The 27,300-nt window shown below is 42.2% G+C and overlaps 1 protein-coding gene across 8 annotated transcripts; it reads right to left on the bottom strand.

Moving 5' to 3' along the window:
- Positions 1-6,990: 6,990 nt before the first annotated feature.
- Positions 6,991-27,041, bottom strand: TPM1 (tropomyosin 1). 8 transcript variants are annotated; one of them, XR_009278502.1, is made up of 10 exons: positions 26,716-27,041; positions 25,636-25,761; positions 19,285-19,418; positions 17,990-18,107; positions 17,473-17,543; positions 16,569-16,644; positions 15,956-16,018; positions 15,621-15,690; positions 14,101-14,345; positions 12,649-12,854 (listed from the first exon to the last, which is right to left on the bottom strand). XR_009278502.1 is itself a non-coding variant. In XM_058847378.1 (10 exons), exons 1-10 carry the CDS (start codon positions 26,827-26,829, stop codon positions 12,851-12,853), a joined length of 855 nt encoding a protein of 284 aa, XP_058703361.1. In that variant the 5' UTR covers positions 26,830-27,041; the 3' UTR covers positions 12,649-12,850. The 8 variants fall into 8 exon arrangements, 6 of the variants coding, with proteins under 6 accessions (XP_058703362.1, XP_058703364.1, XP_058703363.1 ...); XM_058847378.1 differs by having other exon boundaries at positions 14,267-14,345; XM_058847379.1 differs by lacking the exons at positions 12,649-12,854; positions 14,101-14,345 and adding an exon at positions 6,991-7,935.
- Positions 27,042-27,300: the final 259 nt, after the last annotated feature.

Genomic DNA, 27,300 nt, shown 5'->3' with positions numbered 1-27,300 from the left:
ACTTGCATATTCTTATGGGTGTGAGTCCATGCATACTACAAACTCCATTCCTGTGCTTCATATTTTTCTTCCCAAACTCAGATATATTTCAGAAGAGCCCCTCTAAAGATGTCTGATTGCTTTATGGTACACAAATTAGTAAGCAGGGATTTTACTTTATTCCCTTTCCATACAGGATAAATCAAGTTAATGACATTTGCACAGGTTTATACCACAGTAAGATATTTGCAAAAACTAAAGTAGGTATTTCTTTTGTACCTTTGCAAGCAGAGCTATGGGAAACAAGAAAATCTTAAAAACTTTGTTACTAAGGGAAGACAACTGCCTGGGACAGTGTCTTTTCTAATATGCCCTAAGCATAGAACAGTTCATCTCGTGACTTGGAATAACTCATCAACTGCTTGAATTGGAAATACTGTCATTTATTTCTTTTACCTTGAACAAAACCAAGACCATTTCCTTTTTTAGATGCTACTTGTACTTTCTGGTGTATAGCAACGTACATCACACACTTTATAGTTATGCCTTAGTGTGATTAACATTACTCAGTAGAACCATTTTGATACCTGCACACTCATCTCAATGTCTGCCACTCAGCTTGGGTTCTCTCCATCCTTTCATCACCAATAAAAGCAATCTGCAGTGTGAAGCTAAGCAAGATAAAGACACATTAATCAGAGGAGAATCAACCTCAAGGCGTGCTGGGGCTGGAGGGGAAGCTGTGCTCTACTTAGTGGATGACGACATTTTTTCCAAGTGCTGTAATGAAAGCTAACAAGTTCCTGCTTGACTTAGTACCTGGCAAATTTAACCAACTGGTGTGAGTAAAAAGCATTTTTTATGTGGGCTGTTGTGTTCTTGTAAATTCTCAGTCAGGAAAATAAAATAGAAGCAAAGCTAAATCCCTATGTTATCTGAGAAATACATCTGTAACTGTGACACACCTGATGTTAGAGAGTAATGTCTTCATTATTGATTCACAGGAAAAACAGACATGGGCAAAAGAAGAACTAGGAAAACAGATTTTAGGGCTTTCTGGGTTTAAAGTAGTTTGAAAAGGAATTTCTGCCATTTCTACCCTTGAAATTTCCACCTACAGTATGCAGGTGTCTTACTCAGATCAAAGAGAACTGCTCAGCACCTCTGAACACCAGCTTTTTCTTTAGAAATTGAAATATAACATTGCACTGCTCACAGTGGGCAGCTGTTTGGTTTTTAAACCTACATACCAAATGTCCCAGCAGCTAAAGACCCAGCAGCTTTGACATCAGAGAGAACTTTTCATTGTGCAATAGCTATTAAAGCTCAATTCTGCAGCGCTGAGACTTTGCTCTAATGGAACTGTTTGTTTGATTAAGGCTTAGTCAAACAGGCAAGCCTTAGTTGTATGTACTCCATATGTGTGTATGGCCAAAGCTGCACATGCACCTGGGTGGTTTGGTAAAATGATCTTTAAAACAGCTTAGCTGAAATGACACAAATCCCTACACAATCTGCACTCAATTTAAACTTGGATTTTATAATTTTTCTTTAATTAAATCCAAACTGTTAAAAGCTTGTGATCCACAAATATAATGGATCTAGAGTAAACCCTTCCTATCAGTCATTTTGCCAGCTGTAGTGTTCCTACTGCTGGCAGCACATAATGAAGGAGATGCAGAGGGAGGAGTCAATAACTTAATTACTCACAATGGCAATAATGTCTGTATCTCCTGCACACAGACACGTCAGCTCATGTGCTTTTCATTCCAATTTATGACAGTAAGTCTCAGCACTGAGCACCTCCCAAGGACTTGCAGCCAGTTTGGGTCATCTGTTGGGCTGTCTCCTGTATCCACAATCCTTTCCAGCAGTTGTTAATTTCCTGGAAATGCCTTGCACTTAGATACAGCAACATGTGAATGTAATAAAAGCACACATAGATGTGCTACATGTTTGCTACCTGCTGACAAGCAGCAAAAAACGGTGGGTTTGCATTTTTTATTTTTATTTTTTTGAAGTGTTGTCATTTCTTGGTTAAGATAACTGATAATGAAATCCTAGCAGAGAGAAATTTTACCCAGATTCTGCCAGAGTGCCAATAACCACTGAAAGGATTTTTACAGAAAAAATTCCTGCATACTTTAAACCCAGGCGAGGTTGACAAAGAATTCCTGTTACCTAGACCTTGCCATAAATCTTCCCCTGTGGCAGAGGAATGTGGTGGCTGCACAGACATGTGGAGGCTGTAGGAGCAGGACAAAGCAGAACACAGCAGCATTTAGAGGGGAGGATTCTCCCTCTGCAGATCACTTTCATGTTCTCTGTACCGTCCCAACTGCCCTTTAGCCCCCATGTGCAATTCTAATCTTCTTGTTTCCCTTCCTATTTTCTCACCTAATTCACGTTCCAGACTTTTTTTTTTTTTCTGGACAGCCTGCAGAAATTACATCACCCTTTTATCCTATTTCATAGTCTACATGTGTACAATAAAAAATGAGGAAGTAGCACAGAAATCCAGATTAAGTAGAAAGAAGTCTGGCAGGCTCATCCTTGCTGGCTGCAAAAAGACATAACACAAGAAAGATTTTGAAGCATTTTCCCAGGCTATTTCTCCAACTAATATCCTTGTCAAGAAAAACACAATAAACTATCAGTTGGGCCTGCAAAGAAATGTTCTATTTTTAAACTGGAAACTCACACTGATCTCCACATTAATATCAATACCAATGTGTCCCAAGTTAAAACAACTTACCAGAGCTTTGCAGTTGCACCACCCTGATTATTCTTTCACAAAATGAACTGTAGAAACTCCAGACCTGCATAATTTCCATCAGTGGCACAGCCAACTCTCACTAGGTGTAGCACTGGCAGGTTTTAGCCAAGGAAGCAGTTTGCCATGAGCTTTGGCTGTGACAGACCACATGGATTCTTCCTTGACATTTCTCTTTGTGTCTCAGGGCAGAGAATGAAAACTACACCAAAGAAAGGAACAATCCCAAGAAGCAGATCATAGTCAGGCTCTGGAATAGAAGGTATTCAAAATACTTTGCTGGATCATGGTCTTCAACATGTATCAGCCCTTTATATCCATGATCCACATAGTCTTGCTGTGAAGAACAGAGAAATGTTCTCACAACCCTGTGTGTCAGTGTGTTATGACATGTGGCTCTGGCAGTTGCAGCTGGGTCTACAGGACTTGGGGTTTTTGTGTGTCTTTGCTCTATTGTTTTTAATGAAAAAGATGCTGTTTAATCTTTATCCAGCTATTCCTCAAACCAGAAAAAAGAAGAAGCCAGTGCTGTGGTGTCCTTAAGGTCCATAATACTTAAACCCAAAATATTATGGAATGTCCTTTTATTTTGGTGCATCATGAGTCAGAAAATAACAAATGGAAAGAAGTGAGGAGTTTTTATGTGTCTGTAATGCTTCTATCTGCTTCTGTTTCCCATTGTTTCCATCTGGACTATCGAGATTGCTCACTAAGCTGCTGGCATTGAGAGGCATCCTGCATTTAAGCAATTCTCAGGTGCAGCTCACGAACTGGCAAGGCTCTGACTTACAGAAACTAGATGGGTTTGTGACTGAAGCCAAGATGATTATGCAAGCTTGTACAGATTCTCTGTACCTTGGAAAGAACACAACACACACTGAAGTCAGTAAGTTATACAGCTTCCCTCTATTAAAAGAACTATTCCTGTGTGCATTTTCAAAAAATCCTCCATGAAGATAAAAAGCATTATCCTTGTTTCCTCTGCTTTGACCTTTTTGCTTCAATTCCCATTTAATCTTTCACTGATGTTGCTGTTTTATTATTAAAAGAAGCCCACTCAGAGAACACCTGAGAAAAAAACCACTCTATTTTTCTATGTGCTGAGTCATGTAGAGTGTCTCCTTCCCCGGTTTTAAAATTTAGTTGGCTAACCACTTTCTTCTTTTGCTGCAACTAATGAACATTGCAGCAGTTATAGACAGCTCAGTGTAATAGATATTCCTATGACATTAACAGTATAGTTAATCCAGATTTTGAGTAGCATTTAATACACATAATACCTTACAGATCCAGAGCTGAGGCAGTGCTTTATAGGTGCAGCCTACTGCTTTAGCCTTGTTTCCTAATCTAAGTTCCTTTTTTCCTTCTTATCTCTCACCCATTCAATAACTCTTGATTGAACTGACTGACCACACAGAACTCTAAAAGATAACATACATTCCTGCAACTTTTGTGAACATAAAGAACCATTAAGATAGAACATGACTCTGAGGGTCATGATGGAAGGAAAGCACACACTGCAGCATGCCTTGTATATTATTCAGTATCACAGAAATCCCAAGAGGGAGCAGGAAACAACACAAATGTCTCTGTATCTGGGAAAGAATTCATTCCAAGTTTACAGCCAACCATGAGACAAGAATCTGCAAGAATGCAGGTTTTGCCAGTTCTGGTGCTCTCACAACTACTCATTTCATTGAGAGAGGTCAGCTCAAAAACCAAACCAGACAATTACATAGCATGGCTGTACAATTAGGATACATTTTAAACTGCCAAATGTATTTTTAAAAGATTAAAAGAAAGGGTGAGTAACTCTCCAAACCAGGACATACATCTTGAGGAAGGCTGAACGATGCAGGGTTCTGTGATTTAACAAATTTTTAGTTAAAATAGCAAAGTAGCTGCAAATTTGCTAGAATGGGGTTAAATTTGGGCTCAACTTACTTGTTTTTGCAAGCCAGTGTTTTGTAGTTTCACTGAGTTTTGTCAGATTAGAGACTGCATCTAAAGAACCCATGAAGGGTAGTGGCTTATGAGATATGGTAAAAACAATTTTCCTGCTCCAGCAAATACGCCCTTATGTGTATTTATGTGTCTGTTGCTAGTTGGCAAAAAAGCCACTTGGTGTGATTCATCATCATCATGTTCACTGCTCCATTCAGCTCTCCTTGAAACTGGAAAGCTTTTATTTGCCTATTCACCTGCAACAGTGCACTTTGGGGAAGTCTACTCTGTAAATATATTTTTTTCAGATCAATTCTTATCTCCTTACTTGCACATGCTTGCCTTGTTAATGGTACATACCATTAAGAGATATGAAAACCACAGACTTCTCATAACCTTACACAGTGAGAGCTGAACTCAGGTTCCCCAAACCACAAAGCAGTTTGTGGTCTCCTGAAAAGCAATTTTAAGCAGCAAAAAACCGCTCTGACCTCACTGAGACACATTGTTTAGGACTCAAGCACACACCAAGGGACCACACCAGCAATGCAGTGGAGGTGGCAGCACACTTGGCTGGGTAAGACTTGAAGCCCAGTGCCAAGAGCTCCTCTGTTCTGCACAGCCTCCAGCTCTCTGGGTAACCCTGGGCCCTACTCTACAAACAATTCCCAGCACAGAACTTCATGATGGGGAGTCCTCCTGACTGCAGCAGCACCAGTGAAGCCACACATACGTGGGGACCTGAACTCTATGAGCTCAGCTACCTGACACTTCATCCTTGAGCTAAGCAAGGAAGGAGCAAGAGATGAGAGTAACTTTGTACCATGTGGTTGGAATTTTATCTGTCAGTCTCCAGTACAAGCTAAGGCCTTGCAGGAGCCTTGTAACACGTACTTTGCTACCCAAAATCACAAGAGAAACATGAAGGCACGGATTTAATCCTCTCCATTTAGGATGACTTGGCACCAGCCAATAAATCACACAGAAGCTTTTAGTGTTACCATGATCCACCCTTTAAACAGAATCAAAAAAAGCCAGGCTTGTACCAGTACATCTTCCCTCTCTCTGACTTGCACTTATCCTGAAATTATTGTGCATTAAGATGGAGGGTTTAGGGTGTTGTCTCTTTTCCTTCTTCTTTCTTCTTCATCTTCTTCTTCTAGAGGTTTTTGGGTAGTGATAGGTGATTGGATAGAAAATGCCACAGTGCAGCATAGAGGTGCTGGGTCATTGGGTCACTAAGAAAAATAATTTATGTGTCTATAGTTAATTGGGTAAGAATAAGTATAAAGATAAAAAAGCTGTGCTGTTCAGGCCATTTTGTGCCTTTCAAGCCAATCTGAGCCAGGCAATGGTGGGTTGAACTTGAGCAGAAAGTCTGGGGAAGACCTGCCTAGTCTTTTGATATATATTAATAAATGTGAGAAATAAGTAAACAAGTCTTTGGAGAATTATTCCTGAAACAGAACTGAGATAGGGGAAACTCCCCTTTGAGGGAGCATCCCAAGGGGCTCAGCCCTGGAGACCAAAATCTCCAGCAACATATGCTTAACCCCTTTAGCAGCTTACAGCAGCAGCCCATAAACTCATCTGGTTTCAGCTGCTTGCTAAGAGTGCACTAATGGAAATTCTTTGGTGATCTCAAAGGTTTTCTGTACCTGTCTCCTATCAAGCTCCTTGCTGCTACAGGGATGGACAGCATCAGCTTTCAGCAATATACTGCAAAGAAGGAATAAAAATTATTTTTAAGTCCTGAAGCTGCCCATTGACAGACCTCACAATTCAAATAAAGACACCTACATACGTAGAAATTAGCAACCAGCAGTGAAAAGCTGAGTTCTCCTATGAACATGACATGATTTTCCAAGGTTCACCACAGTATTGAAGTAAATGAGCACATATTACCAGATAATACACACACATAGATTGTAGTGCTTCCAAGGGCGTGGCCTTCAGGACTCATTTCCCAAAGAGGTCTATGGGAGCTCTGCAATGGTCTTTCCAAAAACATCTTGGTCAATGACAAGTAATTCTGGAAAGCTCTGTCATCTACTAGGGGATAACTGCATCTTGCAGACACCTGGGCATGCAGACAAGTGACAGGGACAGGTTCCTGCCCTCTGAGCAGATCCACATCTGTCCAAACCAGCACATTTCTATACATTGGCCTAACAACACAGAAAAGACCGAGAGCCAGTGTGTTAACAGTGCTTCACACAATGAGAGACACTGCACACATGCAGAGTTTACACAGGGAACTGATGTGATGAAAAACAAACCACAGGAGAACAAAATTAAAAAAGTGTCCTAAAATGTGCATTTTATTTCATATAATTATACAATGTTTACATACAGGTATACTTTTAAGACTGCTCAAAGAAAGTGTGAAAAAAGTGAGGCAAATATCAGTTTAAAAATTCCTCCCCTACCCCAAATCCCCCACAAATAAAATACATTTTAACACAATCTCTTCCAAATTAATGTTTTGTCCTGAATTTATTGACTCTTTCATTTCAACATGAAAAATACAATTGAATGAAAACTCAAGGTGAAATGCTGACCTACACTTCTGTATTGAGTTGCAAGAATACAATTTAAAACCTTCAGAAGCCTTCACTTGTCTCCACTGCTTATATATCTTCATTTTACTGAATTAGAAGGCACAGAAAGTCCAAATTCTCACAGATCAGTCAAGTTATGATAAAAATAAATTAATGTGCTGGACAACTCCTGACTTGTCTGATATCAAACAAAAGACTTCAAGTAGAACCTTTTGTTGAAAATAGCACCATTTCCACCTGATCTCTCTTGAACATGAATCATTCTTCTCGTGTAAAAACTGTAGTTGGCACTTGAGGTGGGACACTTTCTGCCACAGCCAGGATTCTTCAAGGACTAAGCAAACTGAATTGCTGAACTCTCTACAAAGTGTAGGTAACATTTCTGTTGGGAAATGGCACGTTTAACCCAGAATGTAATGTCACTTAACCCGCATATGGCTTGCCCATTTTGGTGTTTCCCTGACCCCTGCTTGATAATTTAGCAGATGTTCTTGTGACTGTGGTGAAACTAAAATAAAGACATGTTTATGGGGCTCCACGGCAAGCAGGTGTAAGAATAATAAAACAAATAGTGTGGTTGCCACTAAGAAGGTTTTCACATGTTGTTTAACTCCAGTAAAGTTTGATCCAGCATCTGATGCATACTAAGGTTTTCTTCTTTGGCATGCGCCACTTTCTCTGTTGTGGGATTAGAAAATTAAAACATGAATAGCAGTTCTTTGGAGACACTGATTCTCAGAACATGAAGGCATGCAATCATCACTTCTCTCAGAGGGTTTAGAAAGTTAAGAAATGTGCATGCTCATAAATACCAATGTTTCCAGATAACACAACCAGAGAGAATTCCAAACTAATAAAACAAACAGCAAGTAATGCAAGTTTAGAACTGTTTACAGCTGCATTTGTTAAGAAAATGCACTGCCAACACAGACACAATGTTCTGGAAGCTCTTTCCTTATAGGTATGTGAGATAATAAGTGCCTTTTTTAGTTTTGGGTTTTTTTTCCTATAAAGTAGGCAATAAAAAAAATAAGTTCTTTGCAGATATACAATTAAAGTTTCATAGAATTCAAAAATACAAAGAACAAACAAATTACAACTACAATAGTTTTCAGTGAAGTGACCTTTAAGAAACTTATTTATTTTAGAAAATAAATTAACTCAAAGTTAGTAGCCTTATGTTGCATGCACATTTTAATAGGACAATCACTTAACACACGTAGTTGATACAATAAATAAGCATAATGTTCTGGTGGTGCATCCTACTGGGATCCAGTAATATTAATTTTATACTATGCAAGCATACCTTTAAACTGATTGGGTATTGCCAGATGGAGCTCACATTCTTTTTTTTAAATGTCAAGTACAAGCCAAATTCATAATAAGGCAAAATTATCACATCAAAGTCTCCGGACAAAACAGCTGTAAGTATCCTTTAAGCTGGTTTTGAAATACAGAAATATGAATTCTAGTGAATATTTTCCTCTCACTGTGGTAAAAACCTTAGGGCCAATTCATGCTGCTGGATAAAATGGGTGCCTTTCTGCAATGCAGGCTATTACTTTTTGGATATTGTTAGCAAAATGCTGTAGCTCTGCTCTTAAGTAGAAAGAAGCTACTGCACAGCAGAAGAGCTTAGTGCTCCTCCAAAATGGGTGTGTAGACACTTAATGAAAAGCCTCATCCAGAAGAAGCATTTCCATATTTTCCCAAGAGAAACTGAGAATTTCTTTCATTAATTTACCACAGAATCAACAGCTAAAAAAAAAATATATCCATTTCTAAGCTTCTTGCTGATTTTTACATTTACTGGTTCATTCTTTATGGAAATTTGGAAGAAGTTGTTTCAAACAACTTAAAAATATAGTCACACTAAAGTTTAATCCTCATTCAATGCCAGCTTTAGTTCATTAGTTAGGCGGCTGTTTTGCTCAAGTTGCTGGTAGAGTTGGTCTGTACAGGCAGCAAGCAGGTTAGAAGGGAAAAAAGAGGCAGAATGAAGACAGATTAGACAGAGAAAACAGTTAAATAAGAGTTAATAAAGAAACTGGTCACATGACAGACAGTTCAGTAACATAGAGAGAAACATTTTACCTCTGTTTCTAGAACTCTAGTAATTAAATAGCTACTCCAAGGAACAGCTATTGTACCACATGAAGAACTGGCTAAGAATTCTGCTGTGGGGAACAGCTGTGAGACACAAACTGGAACAGAAATGGAAGAACTGCAGCCATGTGCCTAGAAATACTAAGTCTTGCTTCAGTCTTCTGTACAATTGTGAAAGAGTTTGTTTACTGTTTATTTTGTTTACTGATTTTATTTACTGAGTGCCATTTTTCTTTGTAAACTATTTGAAGTGTGGTGGAATCTCATCTGCCAGTAGAGATAATGCAATTGCACCACAGCCAGCATAAGAAACAGGAGAGATACTCTAAGGCAACTACCACCAGGTCTGACTCAGCTCATACTTCTTTCCTAGGAAATCTGATGGGCTAAAATGTTATTTTTGACAGGAAAATACACTTGTGTTACTGGAATCAACACATTTTGATACCTTTAGATTGCCAAGTTTTACTTCGTAAGAAAACAGACTCACATTTGGTGAAAATGAAAAGGAAGGATGGAACACCTTGCTCAAAAACAGAGGGGACAATTCATGCTGAAATAGAACAGCCACAGCCATGTTGTGACAGCACATTTAGTGAGAGTTGCTCTGCAGTGAAAAAAACATTCCACAATGGCTTTTGACTATCTTGTGTTCTCAAATTGTCCATGTTCTTCCCAATAGCCTAACTGCACTCCTGACCTCTTGATCCCAGATTATTCCCCTACAGGAAATGACTGTTTCTAATTATTTTCCACAAGCTGCCTAACAGCTTCCACAGGAATCCTCTTCCCCTGCAGGCACTGGACAAGGCAAAGCTGCACAGTGAGCTGGTCTGCAGGACATGCTTGTATGGTGAGCAACTCCTCCCAGCTTCCTCCCCAGCCCAAACTCCCACAGCTAGCTCAGGAAAGCCAGGGCACATTTCACAGCTCTCATCCTGCACCAGTAACAAATGGATCATGTCCCTCTCATCAAGATAATGATATGTGGAAAAAAACCCCAAACCTTAGAGTAACTAAAATTTCACTTTGTCTGGCAAGGTGTATATAGTTGTTATTCAAAAATAAGTAATGTGAGCTTACGCTCACCACCATCATCACAGAAATCTCCTCTCTGACTGAGGCAGAGACTTGCAGTATTTCTCAGCTTCCCAAACAACTAAATCCCCCAGCAGAGCAGGGAAAGCCCTTCCCTGTGGAGTGAGCCCTTGATTCCCCATGGGCCATGTGTGTATCTGCTCCAGCCAGAGCCAGGCTCTGCAGGAGCCCCAGCAGCTGAGCAGAGAGTTCAGCCTCTGCTCAGCAGAACCCAGAGCCCTGCACTCCTGTGAAGAAGCCTCAGGCACAAAAGCAGCCACACAGGGCAGCTACAATCCCACATCGGAGTGGGGAGCCACAACAGCTCCCTGGAATGAAGATCAGTGCAGCAGGACCACCCAGGAATTCTGCCTGGAGATCTACATTGCCCTGCCCATTTCCAGTACTCTGCTCAGCAACCTGCCATCCTTCAGTGTGCAGCTGATCAAGTATGACTGATACAAAAGGCAAAATTTTAATACTGATCATTAAAATCACTGTCAAAAACTGACAGATTCCTACAATGGAATTTGCTTTTTTTGTTTACTTCTCTTAAGGAACACCAGTATTGCAAGGAATTGAGTGGACAAAAAACTCCTCTAAAACAATGAAACAAAACACAATAGATTAAGAAGCTGGAATTGCTGTAGCATATTTTACTCTGGCTCAGATGACAAATTGCAGTTGAACACATTCCCTCTAACTGTTGCATTTGTGAAGTTATTAGCCTCAGTTATTTTACAAATGCTTATCCCATCATATTTGGTTAACTTTTATATATCCCATTCTATTTGGTTACCCTTCACACACAGCTGCTTACAGTATGTCAGCTGAGGAGCAGTAAGTTACTGGACTTTATTACTTGAACTATCTGTGATTGCTGATACATGTCCTGTATTTGGGCTTCTCCCCCCAGCCAGCAACATTAGGATGTGCCATAGGCAGAAAACTGGGATATGCCAAAGTTATCCACAGATGGCAGGCCAGGAAGGGAATGCATCCATTCTCAAGGCTTATTTGGAAAACAAGTTTTGAGGAGGGGAGAAAATCTAGTTTAGACTGCACTGTTGAATAATCTTGAAGCTGAACTAGAGACATTTCCATTATTCTCCAAATTAAAAATTACAATTCAGCTATGGTATAAGCAATTTATTTAGCTTTGGTGACTTCAGAACTTTAGCAATATACAGTTACAGCATCACCAGAAATCTGTCCAGTTTTTACTTTCATTACAGTTCACTTTCATGTGAACTGGAAAATAACTTCTTTCACTGTGATGTAAATAAAGTTAAAATAAGGCAATAAACTCCCTAGCTGCAAATAACAATACAAAAAAAGCACAAGATGTCAGTATTAAATGCTCCATCCTTAATTAGACAGTGACAAATCAGCTGAAATCTGAAATCCATGATGTTCCACTTCGAAGCAGAGTAATTTCATTAATAGTATAATCATGAGAACTTTCCTACTCCAGCTTTGAAACATTTCTCATGATTCTGCAGTTCAAACTCACAAGTCTGAGCTAAACACAAGTGGAAAGCTACCAAAATGTCCTGAATGAACTTCCAATCCTATCATGCCACTCAAGAAAAAAATATTGTAAAAATCCCAAAATGTTAGCAAGCATCATCTCTGCTGAATAACCAAGGTGTGGAAGAGAGAAAACTTTTTCGCAAGACATTTCAAGGATTACTTTTGGGTGAAAAAAAGAATTTAAAGTTTTTGCTGCTGCCTCTTTAAATCTGTCTCAAATATATAAGTTAATGAACAAACACATTTAAATAAAGGTAAGAAGTCTTCAGCAGAAAGCTAGGAAAAGATTTCAGGCTTTAAAGTGAAAAATCTGGTTTCATCAAGGATGTAACTGCTCTCTCAGCCATGCTCCCATGACCAAGTGACCCCAAGGAAGTACTGTCCTGGCAAATTTTGTCCTAACAATAACAACTGGAAAAATTCCTATTTCATCTATTTGTCATTTTATCTGCAGCAGAGTTTAAGAAAAAACTAAGATAATAATTGGTCAGTTTTCACACCATCCCACACACTGCACTCACTGGCTTGGCATTGTCAACATTCAGGCAAAAGTGTTTTCAGCTAAAAAATGAAAACACCAAAAAATGGAATCCCTAATGGCATAAAAGCACAGATTTTATTAATAACTTAAATAGTTATTTAAATAAATAAAAGGCAAAGGAATAGCAAAAGGGATACAGCTGGGATATTTATTTTACATTGAGAAATGTAGTTTCTGTACAGCAGAGCACAAACAGAGCATGTTCTGAGACAGATGATAGAGGAAGAGTCAACTAAGCTAGAAGACAGGACAATGAACCCATGAAACATCCAAAGCTTGGAAAGATGTTTTATCCAACCCAATGAAGATGTCTTTGGAGAACTGAAGCAAAGAAAATTATCTGCATGAAAAGAAAAAGAGATAAGGTAGAAAATGAAAAAAAGGTACAGTAAAGGCTTCCAAAGCAGCAGCAATGGCACAGCAGAGCCCAGCATGCTGAGATGACAGTGCTAGAGAAACAGCACACCATGCTGGGACTGGAATGATACACTCATTTCCTCATGTACCAGCAGAGTACAATTTTAAGTCTGTTTTGCACTTAGAAATATCCAAAATTGAAGAAATATTGCAATCTCTGTATACAGAGGAGGAAGAAAGAAATCAATTTGCTTGATAAGCCACTGAACAAAACCATATGTTGGGAAGGAATTTAAAAACAAAAAATCAAAGCATACAAAGCAGGCAACATTTAGTAAAGACTAAACTATTGGTAAAGAGATGGAGGAAAGTAATGAACAGACATGGGGACAAAAAAACATGAAGGAAAAAACATTTAAAATATGGGTGGACACAAAATATATTTCAAGCTCTAAGCAAACCTTATGTCTTGTTGAAAGCATGTTTAGGCTTCCAAAAGGGAATGCTGGGACTAAACACTGCCCTTGAGAGCCACAGCTCTTCCCCCTTCCCATGTCTGCTGCAGAGCTCATGCATGGGAAGGTGGAGGCAGCACAGCTGACCTCTGTTCAGAGTCCGTGGAACAAGACTCAGTTTGTGTCAAACACTGCACTGACAAGTCACACCTTACAGCTGGCTGATTCTCTCCTTTCCAGCCACTCTTTATTCTTCTCCTTATGACTAGAGTTGGTATTACCACATTTTTGGTGTATGCAAATAAAATTACTATTGCTATCCAGAAAATACGCAGAAGCAACCTACAATTCAATTGTTGCCTTTACAGGTTTAAATGACAAGGTATTTTAAATCCATTTCCACACATGTAATTTAGTGACAACAGTTGAAATTTTCAGAGCTGTTATAGAAATTTAGATAAATGCTTTCTACTGCCATTAATAGAGAATACAACTAAATCTAAATTTCTCTGACATTTTTGCAGGAACTTTGCCAGAGCAAAAACTGTGACAACAGGCGAAGAAATACACTTTGAATACAACATGTACCACAGCAATTTTCTTTTGTAAAAGCCTGGTAGATGATGTTTGAACAGAGGTGAACTGAAAGGATAAACACAGAGCTACAAACAAAGGGCAACCACAAGACACAAGGATTGCAGACGCAGAATCAAAGAGTAACCACAAGCTTACAAAATCACCATGAGTATTTACCAGGCTTGGCACAACACTCACCCACACTTTGCCAGGGCAAAGCAATTGTTCATGGTATTTTGTACACCTATTCTGTCTAAAGGAAAGCATCTCCCACCACACAGGGAGCATCATTTCACAAGGCTGGTAGTGTGCTATCAGTGAGGGCAGGGAAGCAGGAGCAGGCACAAGCTGGGAAGACATTTACATGGAAGTCATATCATTGAGAGCGTGGTCCAGCTCCTCACTGATGGCTTTGTACTTCAGTTTCTGAGCATAGAGCTCATCTAATGTTCCCCCAGGGAAGGCAGAGGCGTGCAAGGAAATGAAGCAGGATCATGGGATGGAAGGTGAAGGTGGTGACATCCAGAAGCCGTAGGAAATGGGAAGAGTGCACAGAAAGAAGTGTTGCGACAGACAAAATGAAACAAAATTAGAGAAGAATAAAAGAAAGAAAACAGTGAACAGTTCTATGTAAGTTCATTAACTCCACTGCCAATGGGGCAGCCTGTGATATACAGAAAACCGAGAAAGAAAGAGTACAAAAGAAGCAAAAATCCATGTTTCACTGCCGTGGAGTTTTGTTTTAATACTTTTTTGTTTTAATTAGGAGGGCACAAAGGAGCTAGGGAGAAAAGATCAAAAAATGGGGCTTAAGGAAGATGTTACCATTTTCTACCACCTTTTTTTCTTAAAAAACACTCTGTTTTGTGTGATGTCAAACTCAGCTTCTTACAGCAATTTTTGTTCCTTCTAAACACTTACGTTTCTTCTCTGCTTCCTTCCTGAGTCAGGGATCATAAAATTTCAGCAGCTACTTAGACATTTCACGGCCTTCATGCAGAATCCAGCCTGTCATGCCATGCAATTTAGCTTCTTCAAATCCTACACTTAGTGTAATGCCTCTAAATAGTGAATTCCATGTAACTTCAAATTAAAAAGTCCTACTGAATTATTTTCTCCAGAGGCAGAAAGCACATTCCACTACTCTGCTGCAGTTCTGATAGATTCATCAGAACCTTACAAACAAACCCTCTGAAGTTAAATCAGCTGTCCTTCTGATTATGTATACAATCTATTAACTTTACCAAAACCCAACAACTGGTCTATGTCACAAAATGCCTGCCCCAGCCCACACTTTTCTCAGTAATAAATTAGGTTAGTTTGCTACATTCCTAATACTGCAAACATAATGCAACTCTTCATCAGCTTTTTACTGAGATGATAATAACACTTGTCATCTGATCATTTACCCTGCAACATTTATATACTCCTAAACTTCTAAAAAGAAGAGAATAAAGCAAAAAATGAAAGGAGTCTTGAGAACATAGGAGAAAAAGTAACAGGCAAGAGCAAAACACTATTCATCTGAAGCATTTAAGTTATCAGTACCTTTCATTTGGAAAATATTTTGTCTGCTCTTTAGGCAGACCCATTTATATAAGTTGGACAAGTCAACCCAGTAGAACTGGGTATTAAAAAAACCCCAACAAAAAGCCCCACACAAGAGAAGAGTAAGAGATTTGTATTTCACAGTAAGTAGAAAAATAACCCCTCCATACCTTCTAGGTCGTCAATGCTCTTCTCCAGCTTGGTTACTGACCTCTCAGCAAACTCAGCACGGGTCTCAGCCTGAAGTCAGGACAAACACAGACTACTTTAGGAAACACACACACAGTACTTAGGAGTAGGGGAGAAGTAATTCAAATGAGGAAAAAAGTACAGTGAGAGGAGGCAAATAATAAGGCTAATATAAACTAATTTCTAGGGGAGATATTTAACATTAAACTGTTTCCAAAAATGGTATGTTCATTCTTAAGGCATCAAAGTAGTGTTTATACTAAAAGAATCAAAGGTGCATTGGAAGATGTGATGCAAAGAATGACTCTAATTTTACCTCCTTCAGTTTGTCAGTCAGAACTTTAATCTCCTCTTCATACTTGTCTTCTTTCTGTGAGTACTGTAATTAGAAAGAGGATCACTGGTATTAGATGGGTATTCTAAATATACAAAAAAACCCCCACATTGGAAACTCTACTAATAGATTATCTGTACACAAGAAATTGTTATAGGTAAAACAGAATTAATTCCACTTGGAAGGCTGTGGTAATACGGTTTATTACAAGAGTCAAACTTCCCTTGACTTATGTTCCAGTGCAATATGGTGGGAACTTTGAGAAGAAATTAGTACTACAGTTTTAAAGAGGAATGTCTTTTGGAGAAATTTAATGTTAGTACACAATGCCATTCTTTGGGACATTCTACAATTAACACTTAATCCTGTCAGAGAACTCAACAAAACACATGGCCAAATAATACTGACCTATTTGGAACTACAAGATATGTAATCTCCTTCCAATAGGAGTCAAATATGAATTGAGTAGTAAATCCAAATGCCTCTATTGACAACAGCCCTGAAGAAATGCTGCAAAGTGATTGTCAAACAAAGAAAACCCCACTGGCCAGATGACAGTGTAAAGGACACATTCTCACATAAGTCTCTAGCCTACCTTCTCAGCCTGAGCCTCCAGCGACTTCAGGTTGTTGGTCACAGTTTTCAACTCCTCTTCAAGCTCAGCACATTTGCTGTTATTTTGGAGGGAAGGCAGGAAAGGGGAGGATGGAAGATTCAATCAAGCAAAAGAAACAGGAGAAAATAGGGGGAAAAGATAGAGAAAAATGAAAACAATTACAGGGCAAAAGAATGGCCTCAAAAGCAGCTGATCCATCACAGATTAAAAGCAACTCTTTGTGATGCCAAATACCAGTTCAAGTGCACACGAAGACAATGACAAAGAAGAAATTTATCTACAGCTCTTGGCTTACACACAAACATTTACAGAGCTTTTACACATGAGACAGTTCAGCTTCTTTTGGCTGCACAGAAGATCAGTTTTAAAGACAAAAATCAATAAATAAACAAAAAGAAAAAAAAAAGAGACCAAAGAAAACCACCAAAGCAAGATGCAAAGAGAGTAAAGAGCATAGCAAGGACATATTTGTTACTACTGAGTGAGCTAACCGACTATGGAAGCTGAAAGACTTGGGTTGCAGTTAAACCTAAAAACTGTTTATTAGTATCAGTACCTTATCCTCTGCAGCCATTAATGCTTTCAAGGTTTGATCCATTATTCTTAACTGTTCTTCCAGCTGTCGGACTTGGCTGTTAGTGAACACATGAAATGCACAAAAGCCATTCACAAAATCAGTGTGCAGGTACAGCATGCAGTGACAAAACACACGCGCACATACACAGGAACACATTTATTTTGGCACTGACCACTTATTTCAACGATTACAGTAAATGAGCAAAACATAGCATTGAGCTGAACACACAGTGTGCTGCCAATGTTTCATGCAGTTATAGTTCTAGTCTAGCACCTCACACACATCTCAGGGCAGTTCCACACTTACCTTTCTGATAGCTCAGCACGCTCCTCAGCGCGCTCCAGGTCACTCTCAATGATCACCAGCTTACGAGCCACCTACAAGGATAGGCAGAAGACAATCAGGGCTATTATGTTGCTGCACTACACCCTACCTGCTTCTAGAACCTACAAAGCAGAGACCCAGGCCTATTCTCTTTCTGGTCAACATGTGAGTTTTGATTATGTAATATCTTCATTATTAATTTGAGACTTAGTTATCTGACATTTTTCAAGACCTCCCTTCCATTCACCAAAAGGCACCTGAAAAATTTATCTCTCCCTAAGAGCTTAGGGAGTATTCTCAAACATCTTAGTGAAGGATCTAAGCACAGATCTCCTGTCACCTTGTCCCTTGAGCTATCTGAGTGCTTTATTTTCCTTCCACAGCTGTGAAGAGTGGTGTTTGTGATCTTTTGAACTTTAAAAGGCAAAAGAGAAAACCAAAAATTACAGGCACAACCTAATGGGCTTTAGAAAGAGATGACCTGCACTCAAGAACTGACCTCTTCATACTTGCGGTCAGCCTCCTCAGCAATGTGCTTAGCCTCTTTAAGCTGGATCTCCTGGATTTCCATCTTCTCTTCATCCTTCTGGGCTCTATTTTCAATGACCTTCATTCCTCTGAAAAACGTGAAAAACAGGAAATGCAAGGTTCAGGGCTTGCCAGTTTATCTCCAGCTCTATTTCTTGTGGTATGCAACTTTCAGACAGTTGTATTCAGGTGAATGAAGCACATCACACAGTTGAGTCTTTGCACCATAGATTTAGTCCCATGCACTTACATTTCAGAAGTTCAAGGAACAAAACATGTCTTAGGAAGGAAGAAAAACTGTGATTTGTTTAGCTCTTACTGCAGTTCAGCTGTAGAATTCTTTTTCATTTTAAATTGCAGGAAAAACTCATCTTATAGAAAGGTAAGCAAAGAGTGCTGCTTCTAAAGACCTAATAAGACTGAAAACTTCTGTGCTTTTACACTCATCAACACCATGTTACAACCCTTGCAGGGCTGACACAAATCATGTCTATGGGCCAGATTCCCCTGGGAATGTCAGAGCCCTAGAAGCTCTCTGTGCTGTCTAAAAGCAAAATTTGAATCCTTCATAACAAGAAACACCATGTGTTGCACATGTCTGATCCAAAATGATCTTAAACACTTCAAAACACACTGTGAGTCTCTGGCACATTTCTTTTCAACAGACTGCATCTTTAGTGACATAGAAATACACATGCAGAATGTGTGGGTTTCTTTCACAATAAAAGGTTCTATCACAGGTATAAGATATTCCAAAGTTACAGATCTTGAGTTCCTAACTTATATTACGAACTTCTGGAAATCTAAAGGAATTATCAGTCTCTTTTCTTTGCTCACCACCTTCAGGTACCAATCCTGCCAACAGGAGAACCAAAGCCTCTTCCAGCACTTTGCTATTCTCCAGGTGAGATTTTCTACCCACAACGAAAGCAAGAATCACCCAACAGCACAAGATTATCACAAGGAGCTGTCATCCAATAAGAGAAGTCTATGCTGGACCAAGCAGTTTTCCCAGGATGTGGCCTGATACATCAGAAGACCTACCACACTTAAATCTCATCTTCACAACTGAAAAAGAACCCAAGCCCAGGTATTTTGGACATTTCTACAGACAAGCTGTAACTGAAGTCCATGTATGCAAAGGAAGAGCAGATCACACGTGTTCAGTGACCTAGGAGTGGTTTAATTTACTTCCCTAACCCACACCCTGGCAATTATGATCTTTGTAATAAGGGTAACAATCCATTCAGATGTGGTTCCACCCACCTTTCACTCTCATCTGCAGCCTTCTCAGCCTCCTCCAGCTTTTGCAGGGCAGTAGCCAAGCGCTCCTGAGCCCGATCCAACTCTTCCTCAACCAGCTGGATGCGTCTGTTCAGAGAAGCAACTTCACTCTCAGCCTAAGCACAGAAAGAACAGAAATCAATTCATAGTAAGGCACACATCTTCCCTTGTAAAAGGTTACCCCATTACCTGCTAGTGCCATTTAACAGCACTTCTGTAATTTCTGACTTCATCCACTAAAAAGTCCATTACACAGAGATATACATGATTGAATTGTGAGGCTATTGCTTAACAGAGGAAAAAAGTGATTAATGCTTGCTTTCAATGAAGCACATCAAAGACTACAATTTGTACTAGAAAGAACTGCATGGGAAGAACTGCATGAGAAGAACTGCATCATTACCCAAATATTTTCTGTTATTGTATTTGCAGGCATTTATTACAGACCTTCCCTTTTTCTAATCAGATCAACACAATAATTACTCAATTCTTCTGTTACCCCATTTCCTTTATTTATGACCTTTCACCATATTTTGTAAGAATTGTCCTGACATTTCCTTGAGTTCCATAAGAAGGGTTCAGTGTAAAACCCACCTGAATCAGCATTTGCAATGAGACACCTGACACAGAAGGAGTATGAGAACATTTAAGAAGTGCCCAAATACCCAGAAGTTTTGTTTACAGACAAGCTGTGCAAGAGTTGACAAAAAAGGCACCAACCAAAGCCCTGGTGCAGGCAGCAATCCCTTAAAACATCTTTTTTTCCTCCCGTAGTTCCATCCTCAATCTTTCCCTAAATTTGCCTTTCTTGAATTACCTGTTCACTTAATTTTCTGTACAACACCTGCAATTCATCTGCTTCTTATCATTACAAGCTCTTATATATTACAGCCTCAAACCTACACTTGCTTAAGTTGCAAAATAAGCTCTAAAACAGCCTTCTTGTGGTAACCTCATCATTAAATTTTCTTATAAAACTATATTAAGCACCAAGTATATATGCTATATGTGAGGAAGTACACACCCAAATTTCCTGTGATGTCTAGTTGAAAGGAGAACCAATCCTCTGGCAAAAACAGTACCAAAAGTATCAATTTGGTACATTTTCTTCTCTAACCAGAGGTAGTTAGATACAGTTGTCCACAGCAAAGATTTTTTTTTTACACAATAAGAAGATAACACAAGAAAGAATTACTTACAGGCCAGACAAATAAAACAACCTTTAACATAAAAGTAATGATGTCCAGCTAGAACTACTGAAAGTAACACATAAACAGGGAAGCAATTATATCTTTGAACATTAATATGCATTGGCAGTGAACACATTAGAAACAGAAGGAGAAGAGACCTCATCCTTAGAGATCCACATTAAACAAAATAGAAAATATTTAGCTATGTAATCATGCGGTATTATTCCAAACCTGTGGTTTTGGACTTCTGGCTTGAAAACAGTAAAAATTTGAACTTTCAGATTTAAGAAAGAAAATGGCCTTTCATAAAGGATACCCTAGGGAAATTTGTAGTGTTACAAGTTAATTATTATCATGTCAAGACTCCTTGTCATGATAAGAGCATAAAATGTGCTTCAAAAACACAGGGTGACTAAAGTTCAAGTTTTCACTTCCTGCTCCAGTAGCTCACTAAGGATTTACCAACCAGCCTTATATGGCCCCAGTTATTCTTCTGCAGAGCAGGACTTCTCTCCTTATACGGCAAGGAAGGAAAAAACCCCAGTGACATTTGGGGCACTCCCACTGCTACCATGCAAACGTAACTTGCATTTCTGCCCTAGCACTTACACACCACATATTTTCACAATGAGTGATGACATGGATAAGTCACCACTGGGTGGTAATTATCACTATTATAAGGGAGATTCTGTTTTCCAGAAGGAGGAAGAAAAATGCCTTTTGAAAAAGTGACTACCAACAGCCCCTTGAGAGGTGTGTATTCAAAACAGAAGATTCTTTTTTAAGAGAATGGCTGCTAATCACAGCCTTGAAACTTATAACAATCTGGTTTAACAATCAAAAGCTGGAAGCTGTGCTATGTTTTGGCCACAGCTGTAGCTTTTTTGTTGTTTGCGGTATCTGTACCTTGCACAGGAAGAAAAAAAACCCCTCCCATAACAACCTAGCTGGTCACATGCAGGGAAAGGGGCAGAGTCACACCTCAGCTCGATTGCTGCAGTGCTCTCCCTCCTCAAGCTTGCAGAAATACAGCTGCAATAATAAAACCCCTCATCTGTAGCCAGCAATGCAGAAAAAGCACATGTCTACATGTGCCTGGGAATTCAGTTTTCAGCCTTTACTCATCCCAGCACTGACTCTTCCATACAAAAACTTAAATATCATGTAAACGTGCTCTGCAGAATTCCACACCATCCACATAAACCAACTGCAGGGAAGAGACAAACGTTAATCATTAGGGTCCTAAACCTTACTGCAATGTAGCTGAACTCATAAGGGAAGACTTCACCAGAAGGCTGTAATCACTCCTCCAGCACTATTCCCTCTGCCACAGAAGTTAACAGCAAAACTTCCCTTTTCAATAGAAATTCCTTAACATGCTCAGAATAACACATGTTACTGGAAGAAGGAATATTATGTGTCCTTTACTCCACAAAGGTTAGAAAACAAGTACAAGTTTTTTTAAAACAGTAACCCTTATGAAATGACTTATGGTTCTTCACTGAAAAAAACGGATACGCCAAGTGATCTGCAAGAATGCAATAGTTACACAAGCACAAGTAGCCATATTTTGCCCCATAAGGAAGATCACCTGCAAGTAACAATGAGGTTCTTCCTTTGAACTTTCTGCCCAGAATGTGCAGAAAGGCCCATATTATAAAGAAATCAAATAATCACCTTTTTTTTTCCTATTGTAATAAATTACTCCAGAAGCTTTGTTTTTATGCAACCACTGAAGACACTGAAACTGCCTCAAAGAACACTGTACATTTTACAGCAGGAAACATTAAGCTACAGCTGCTGGAACTCTCAAAGGTCAGCGATAAGACAAAGAACAGCCCTATCAGGTTTTTTTAATTGTGATTGCCACCCATAATTACATCTCTCTGCTACGTATGCTGCTCACACCTGATCTTGCCTCTGCCTAAAACCAAGCCTACTGTTCCTTTCCGCTGCTGGCGAGCAGTTTTGATGAACAATACACGCTACAGATGTACAGCACCGGGGCTGTACATTGTCAGTGTTGTCAGGTACTGTGGGCCACCTCAGGTTTACTCTTACACCCTTCCCAACAGTCGCCATGCTGACTTCCCACAGACGAACTCGTCTAGGTGGGATAAGAGAACTAAGACTTGTGGGGGGAAAAACCCCCATAAAACCTTGCTCATAGCCTAATACAAAACAAGTAATCTCAAACATATCGCCTAAGTCCAACCTCATTCCAGCTCGGGGTTTTGCTGTTGACCAGCACACCCACTGCCGGCTCCCCGCGCAGCGCACCTGGGCCCGGCCCTCGCAGCTCTCGGGTTACGGAGCGGGGAGCGCGGGGCTGCGGCCCGGCCCTGCCCGCCAGGTAACAACCATCCTGTGGGACACGGCGGCCGAGCGAGCGGCTCCGCACTCCGCCGGCCGGCCGGGGAGGAAGGCGGGGCAGCCGCGCCCCGAGACCCGCCGGACCCCTAAGCCCCGGGCCCAAGCCGGGCCGAGGGGCGGCCCTACCTCCTCCCGCAACGCCCGCTCCTGGTCCACCTCCCGCTGCAGCCGTCCCGCCCGCTCCTCCGCGGCGTCCGCCTGCTCCTGCAGGCTGCGAATCTTCCTGCGCACGGCCTCGAGCGAGCTCATCGCCGCCATGCCCGCGCCTCGCCCAGCCCTCGCCACCTCCCACCGCCCGCCGCAGCCCCGGAAGTCCCCCCGCGCCGCAGCGCTGCGGGGCGGGGCTGCGGGCACCGGGCCGCCGGCACCGGGCTGGCAGTGGGGCGGGGACGGAGGCCGCTCCAAGAGTCTTGGGGATGGGCCGGTCCTGACCGGGGCCGGGCCGGTCCTGACCGGGGTTGGGCCGCTCCTGACCGGGGCCGGGCCGCTCCTGACCGGGGTTGGGCCGCTCCTGACCGGGGCCGGGCCGGTCCCGCCGGGGCTGGACCGCTCCTGACCGGGGCCGGGCCGCTCCTGACCGGGGCCGGGCCGGTCCCGCCGGGGCCGGGCCGCTCCTGACCGGGGCCGGGCCGGTCCCGCCGGGGCCGGACCGCTCCTGACCGGGGCCGGACCGCTCCTGACCGGGGCCGGGCCGCTCCTGACCGGGGCCGGGCCGGTCCCGCCGGGGTTGGGCCGGTCCCGCCGGCAGCGCGGCCGGTCCCGCTGGATGTGCCGGGGCAGCAGCGCCCCCTGGCGGCACAGCGTGCGCGGTGCCCCGGACCGGACCGGACCGGACCCGGGGTCCAGAACCACCTTCCCCCCCAAACCGGCCCCGTATGAGCGTCATAAAGTGAATGGAGCAACCCGCCAGGTGCTGCTGCGCCCAGCCTGGCGCCTGAGACACGGGGAGGGGACAGGGGGCTGCAGCTGCCCCCTTCTCAGGTGGGGCGGCTCCGGGGATGGGCCTGGCTTCTGGGACATGAGTCATACCGGACAGGTCAGATTTTCTCGTCCCAGTGTAAGGCGAGTCCATCCCAGCGAGCCGACACTCCCTCCCTGCCTCTGCTCTTTCCCTAAGGCTTGAAACTATCCAAACTAATACGGCAAGTTCTGGGTCAACTGCAATGTCCCAAATATACTCTGCATTGCCAAAACAAGAAATATGTCCCTAAACTGTCAGACATATTCTATGCATACAAATAAATAAGGCATTTTCCTCCATAAAAACAAGCCAGACGCTCTCCCACCCTCCACTTGAGGGAAGACTGCAAATAAAATTCCCCTCAAACTAGCTTCCAAATGCTGTTTTCCAACAGGGGAAGGTGGCATGGAGCTCAGTTAGGAAGATCCTTAGTTTCAGAACGGGAATCTAGTAGCATTTCCTGCCTTCATCCTAGGCAAGCTATTTCCAAATAGTCTGCATGCTTTTCCATATAAGGAATATCTCCCCTGCATCTATATGGAGTTCCTTTGAACAAGCTAAATAAACGTCCTGCTAGGAAGCTCCCTCTCCTATGGCAGCCATGCACAAAGCAGACATTTGATCCACATTATACATGGATTCCTCTCCCCTGTTCCTTTGAACACTTCTGTTTGCAAAGTTCTTGAGTTCTCTTTCAAAGCTATATAACTTAATTGCCATACTGAAGCTAATCCTTTTTTAATCTTTTATTCCTTTCAGAAGTGAAATAAGATTAAAACAAGTTGTCTTTCATGAGAAGCTGTTTGTAACATTTCCGTTTCTGAAAGTATCCTTCTTCCCCCTGAGATACTTTGCTTGCTTCATTTGTGGCAACTCCTTTTCACTATGGTGTTGAGGTTGACTTTTAAAGTTAAGCTATAGGAAAAGGAGGGTCATTGCTTTGGAAATACTGTAGTTTCATCTAATCCTGTAATTCAGACATGAGATTTCTCAAGGAAAATCGCCTTGTCCAACAGCAGCAATAGAGAGCAGCACCTTAACTGCACAGACTCTTATGGTTCCATGCAATCCATTAAATGCATGTCAGGGACAGACAGGTGGGTGGGATGAGGGCCTGGGAGAGGCACAAGCTCTTGCCTGACTACCATATAAAGTGCTGAGCTATATATATCTCCCAGCTTGCTCCCAGGATCCCTGTCCTCTGAACTGCAAAACTAGCAAGTATCATCTTCCAGACAATTTTCCATCACACAAGATTGAACTTTGCTTTGACAAGTGAAGCAGTTCCACTGATTTACAAAGGAAAAAACCAAAATGCAGGAGAGGACCTTTTATCCCAAGGACCAGTGAGCCAAACCAGTATCTAGCAGCAGTTCTAACACATGCATGCCTAGGAACAGCTCTCTTGAAAACAGAACTAGCAGCCCTTGCTCTTCTGGATCTCCCTCTCCTGCACCTACTCGTTATTAACTCTCTGCTGTTTCACTATCAAGACAGCTTTGCTCCAGCCTGAGTCGTTTCACCCATCACCTGAATAGATAAGTCATAATTTCTTTACTTTCACACCTAGAGTGACAAGTACACATGAAAAGCACATCTCAAGTGAGCAGAAACCAAATCAGACGCCTCTGATAGTGTGCAAACCTCATGCAGGGAGGAAGTGATGTGTTTCCTACCTCCTGTGCAGGAGGTGCCTGGACCCTGCCTTCAGCAAAGCTTTGCAGTACTGCTGAGTAGGAGTCCAGGCTGTCCTGAGCAGAGGCAGTGTGTGGTTTCTCTATAGGGCTTGTGGTGAAAGGGATAACTTACATCTGTGGCCTTTTTGTCAGCCAGTTCCAACTTTTCCTGTGCATCTTTAAGGGACTCGGAGTATTTGTCCAGCTCATCCTCAGTGGCCTTCAGCTTCTTTTGTAGAGCCACCAGTTCGTCCTCCAGCTGGGATATGGGTGGAAAGTGGTGGAGAGGGGAGGGTGGGCAGGAAAAGGTGCAGCAGGCAGCGTGATCGTGCAAAGGGAGAGGTGTGAGTGCAGAAGAGACAGAAAGGACAGACAGACACAGAGAGAAAGAAGGAGAGACAGTTAGATCCTCTTTGCTTGCAGCAAGGGCACAATACCTTGGCAGCATTCTCCTCTGCGGAGAGGAGGCTGTCCTCAGACTTGTGTAGCTCTTCCAGCACTTGGTCCCTGTTATCCTCCGTCACACGCAATTGCTTTTCCAATTGCACAATGTCATCCTCTAACTAGGTGCATAAGAGGAAATATAACAAATATGTTTCTCCCTTGGCTTAGAAAACTGTGAAATTAATTTATAAACCACTCTCCCTTTCTCCTTCCTCCTTCGGGATCTCCCAGAAACGTGCAAACAATGTGTCCCCCTCCCCGAATCGAATAAAGCCCTAGGTGTAAAGGAGGGGGGTTGGAGAAGTACAAAGAAGTGGGATATGCGTCCGGAGAAGGATGGGAGGGCAGCTGGAATCGGACACATCTGCTGAGCGATGCTGGAGTGGGAGAACACAGCTTTGTCCTTTGCCAAATCGCTGCACGTCTGTCCAGCGCTGCCCAGGTGCTCCGGGCAGCCTCTCTAAGCCGACCCCCTGTGACAAAGGCACAGACGCCACGTAGCTGTCCCAGGGCCCTGCTCCCCCGCTGGAATGGTGGGGACGGGGGAAGGACCTCCTGCCGCACCCCTGGGAACATCCAGCCGGCGGCTGCCAGGCTGAAGTTCTGCCTTAGGGAAAGTTCAACCAGTTTTGCAGGGGCGCGGGGGTGGAATATAACAAGGTACGGTGAGGGGGGAAGAAGAGGGGAGGATAAAAAAAAAAAAAAAAAGAGAATAGTCTGGAAAGATTAGCGCCCCGGCGCTGGCTGCTCCCGGGCCCTCGGTGCAGACCTGCTTGCTTCTCTCCTCCGCTGCCTTCTTGTCCGCTTCGGCTTGCTCGGCTCTATCCAAGGCGTTCTCCTTGTCCAGCTTCAGCATCTGCATCTTCTTCTTGATGGCATCCATGGTGGCGGTGGGCTAGGGCGCGTCCTCGCACGAACTGCTTCCGAAAGAAAAGCTTGTAAAGTTGCGGAGCAGCCCCAATTCCGGATCAGGCCCCCGGGGAGCGGAGCGGAGCTGCCGGGCGGCGGGGTTGATCCGTGCGGGACCGGGCGCCAGCCGTGTGCAAGCGGCGGGCAGGGAGCGCCTCACAGATATGTACTTTCCCAGGGGGCTGACTGCATTCCTCAAGACATCCAATACTTTTTTGGAAAGGACTTTTTTTTTTTTTTTTTTTCCCTCCTCCTTTCGTCCCTACCCCTTTCTCTCTCTCACTGCCCCCAGGTCTTTTTGGGAAGCACAGCCTTCCCATTCGCTGCCGCCTGCCATTTGACCGTAGATATGACTATATATGGGATGCGATGGGCGAGGTAAGGCGGGGGAGCAATTTGTTCCCATTTCCAAATAGGCAGGACGGGACATTTCGCTGCTGTTCCT

This window comes from Poecile atricapillus, chromosome 11, assembly GCF_030490865.1.
Source record: "Poecile atricapillus isolate bPoeAtr1 chromosome 11, bPoeAtr1.hap1, whole genome shotgun sequence".
Taxonomy (NCBI): Eukaryota; Metazoa; Chordata; class Aves; order Passeriformes; family Paridae; genus Poecile; species Poecile atricapillus.
The sequence above is the reverse complement of the archived record's forward strand: the minus strand, read 5'-3'. Positions and strand labels throughout refer to the sequence as shown.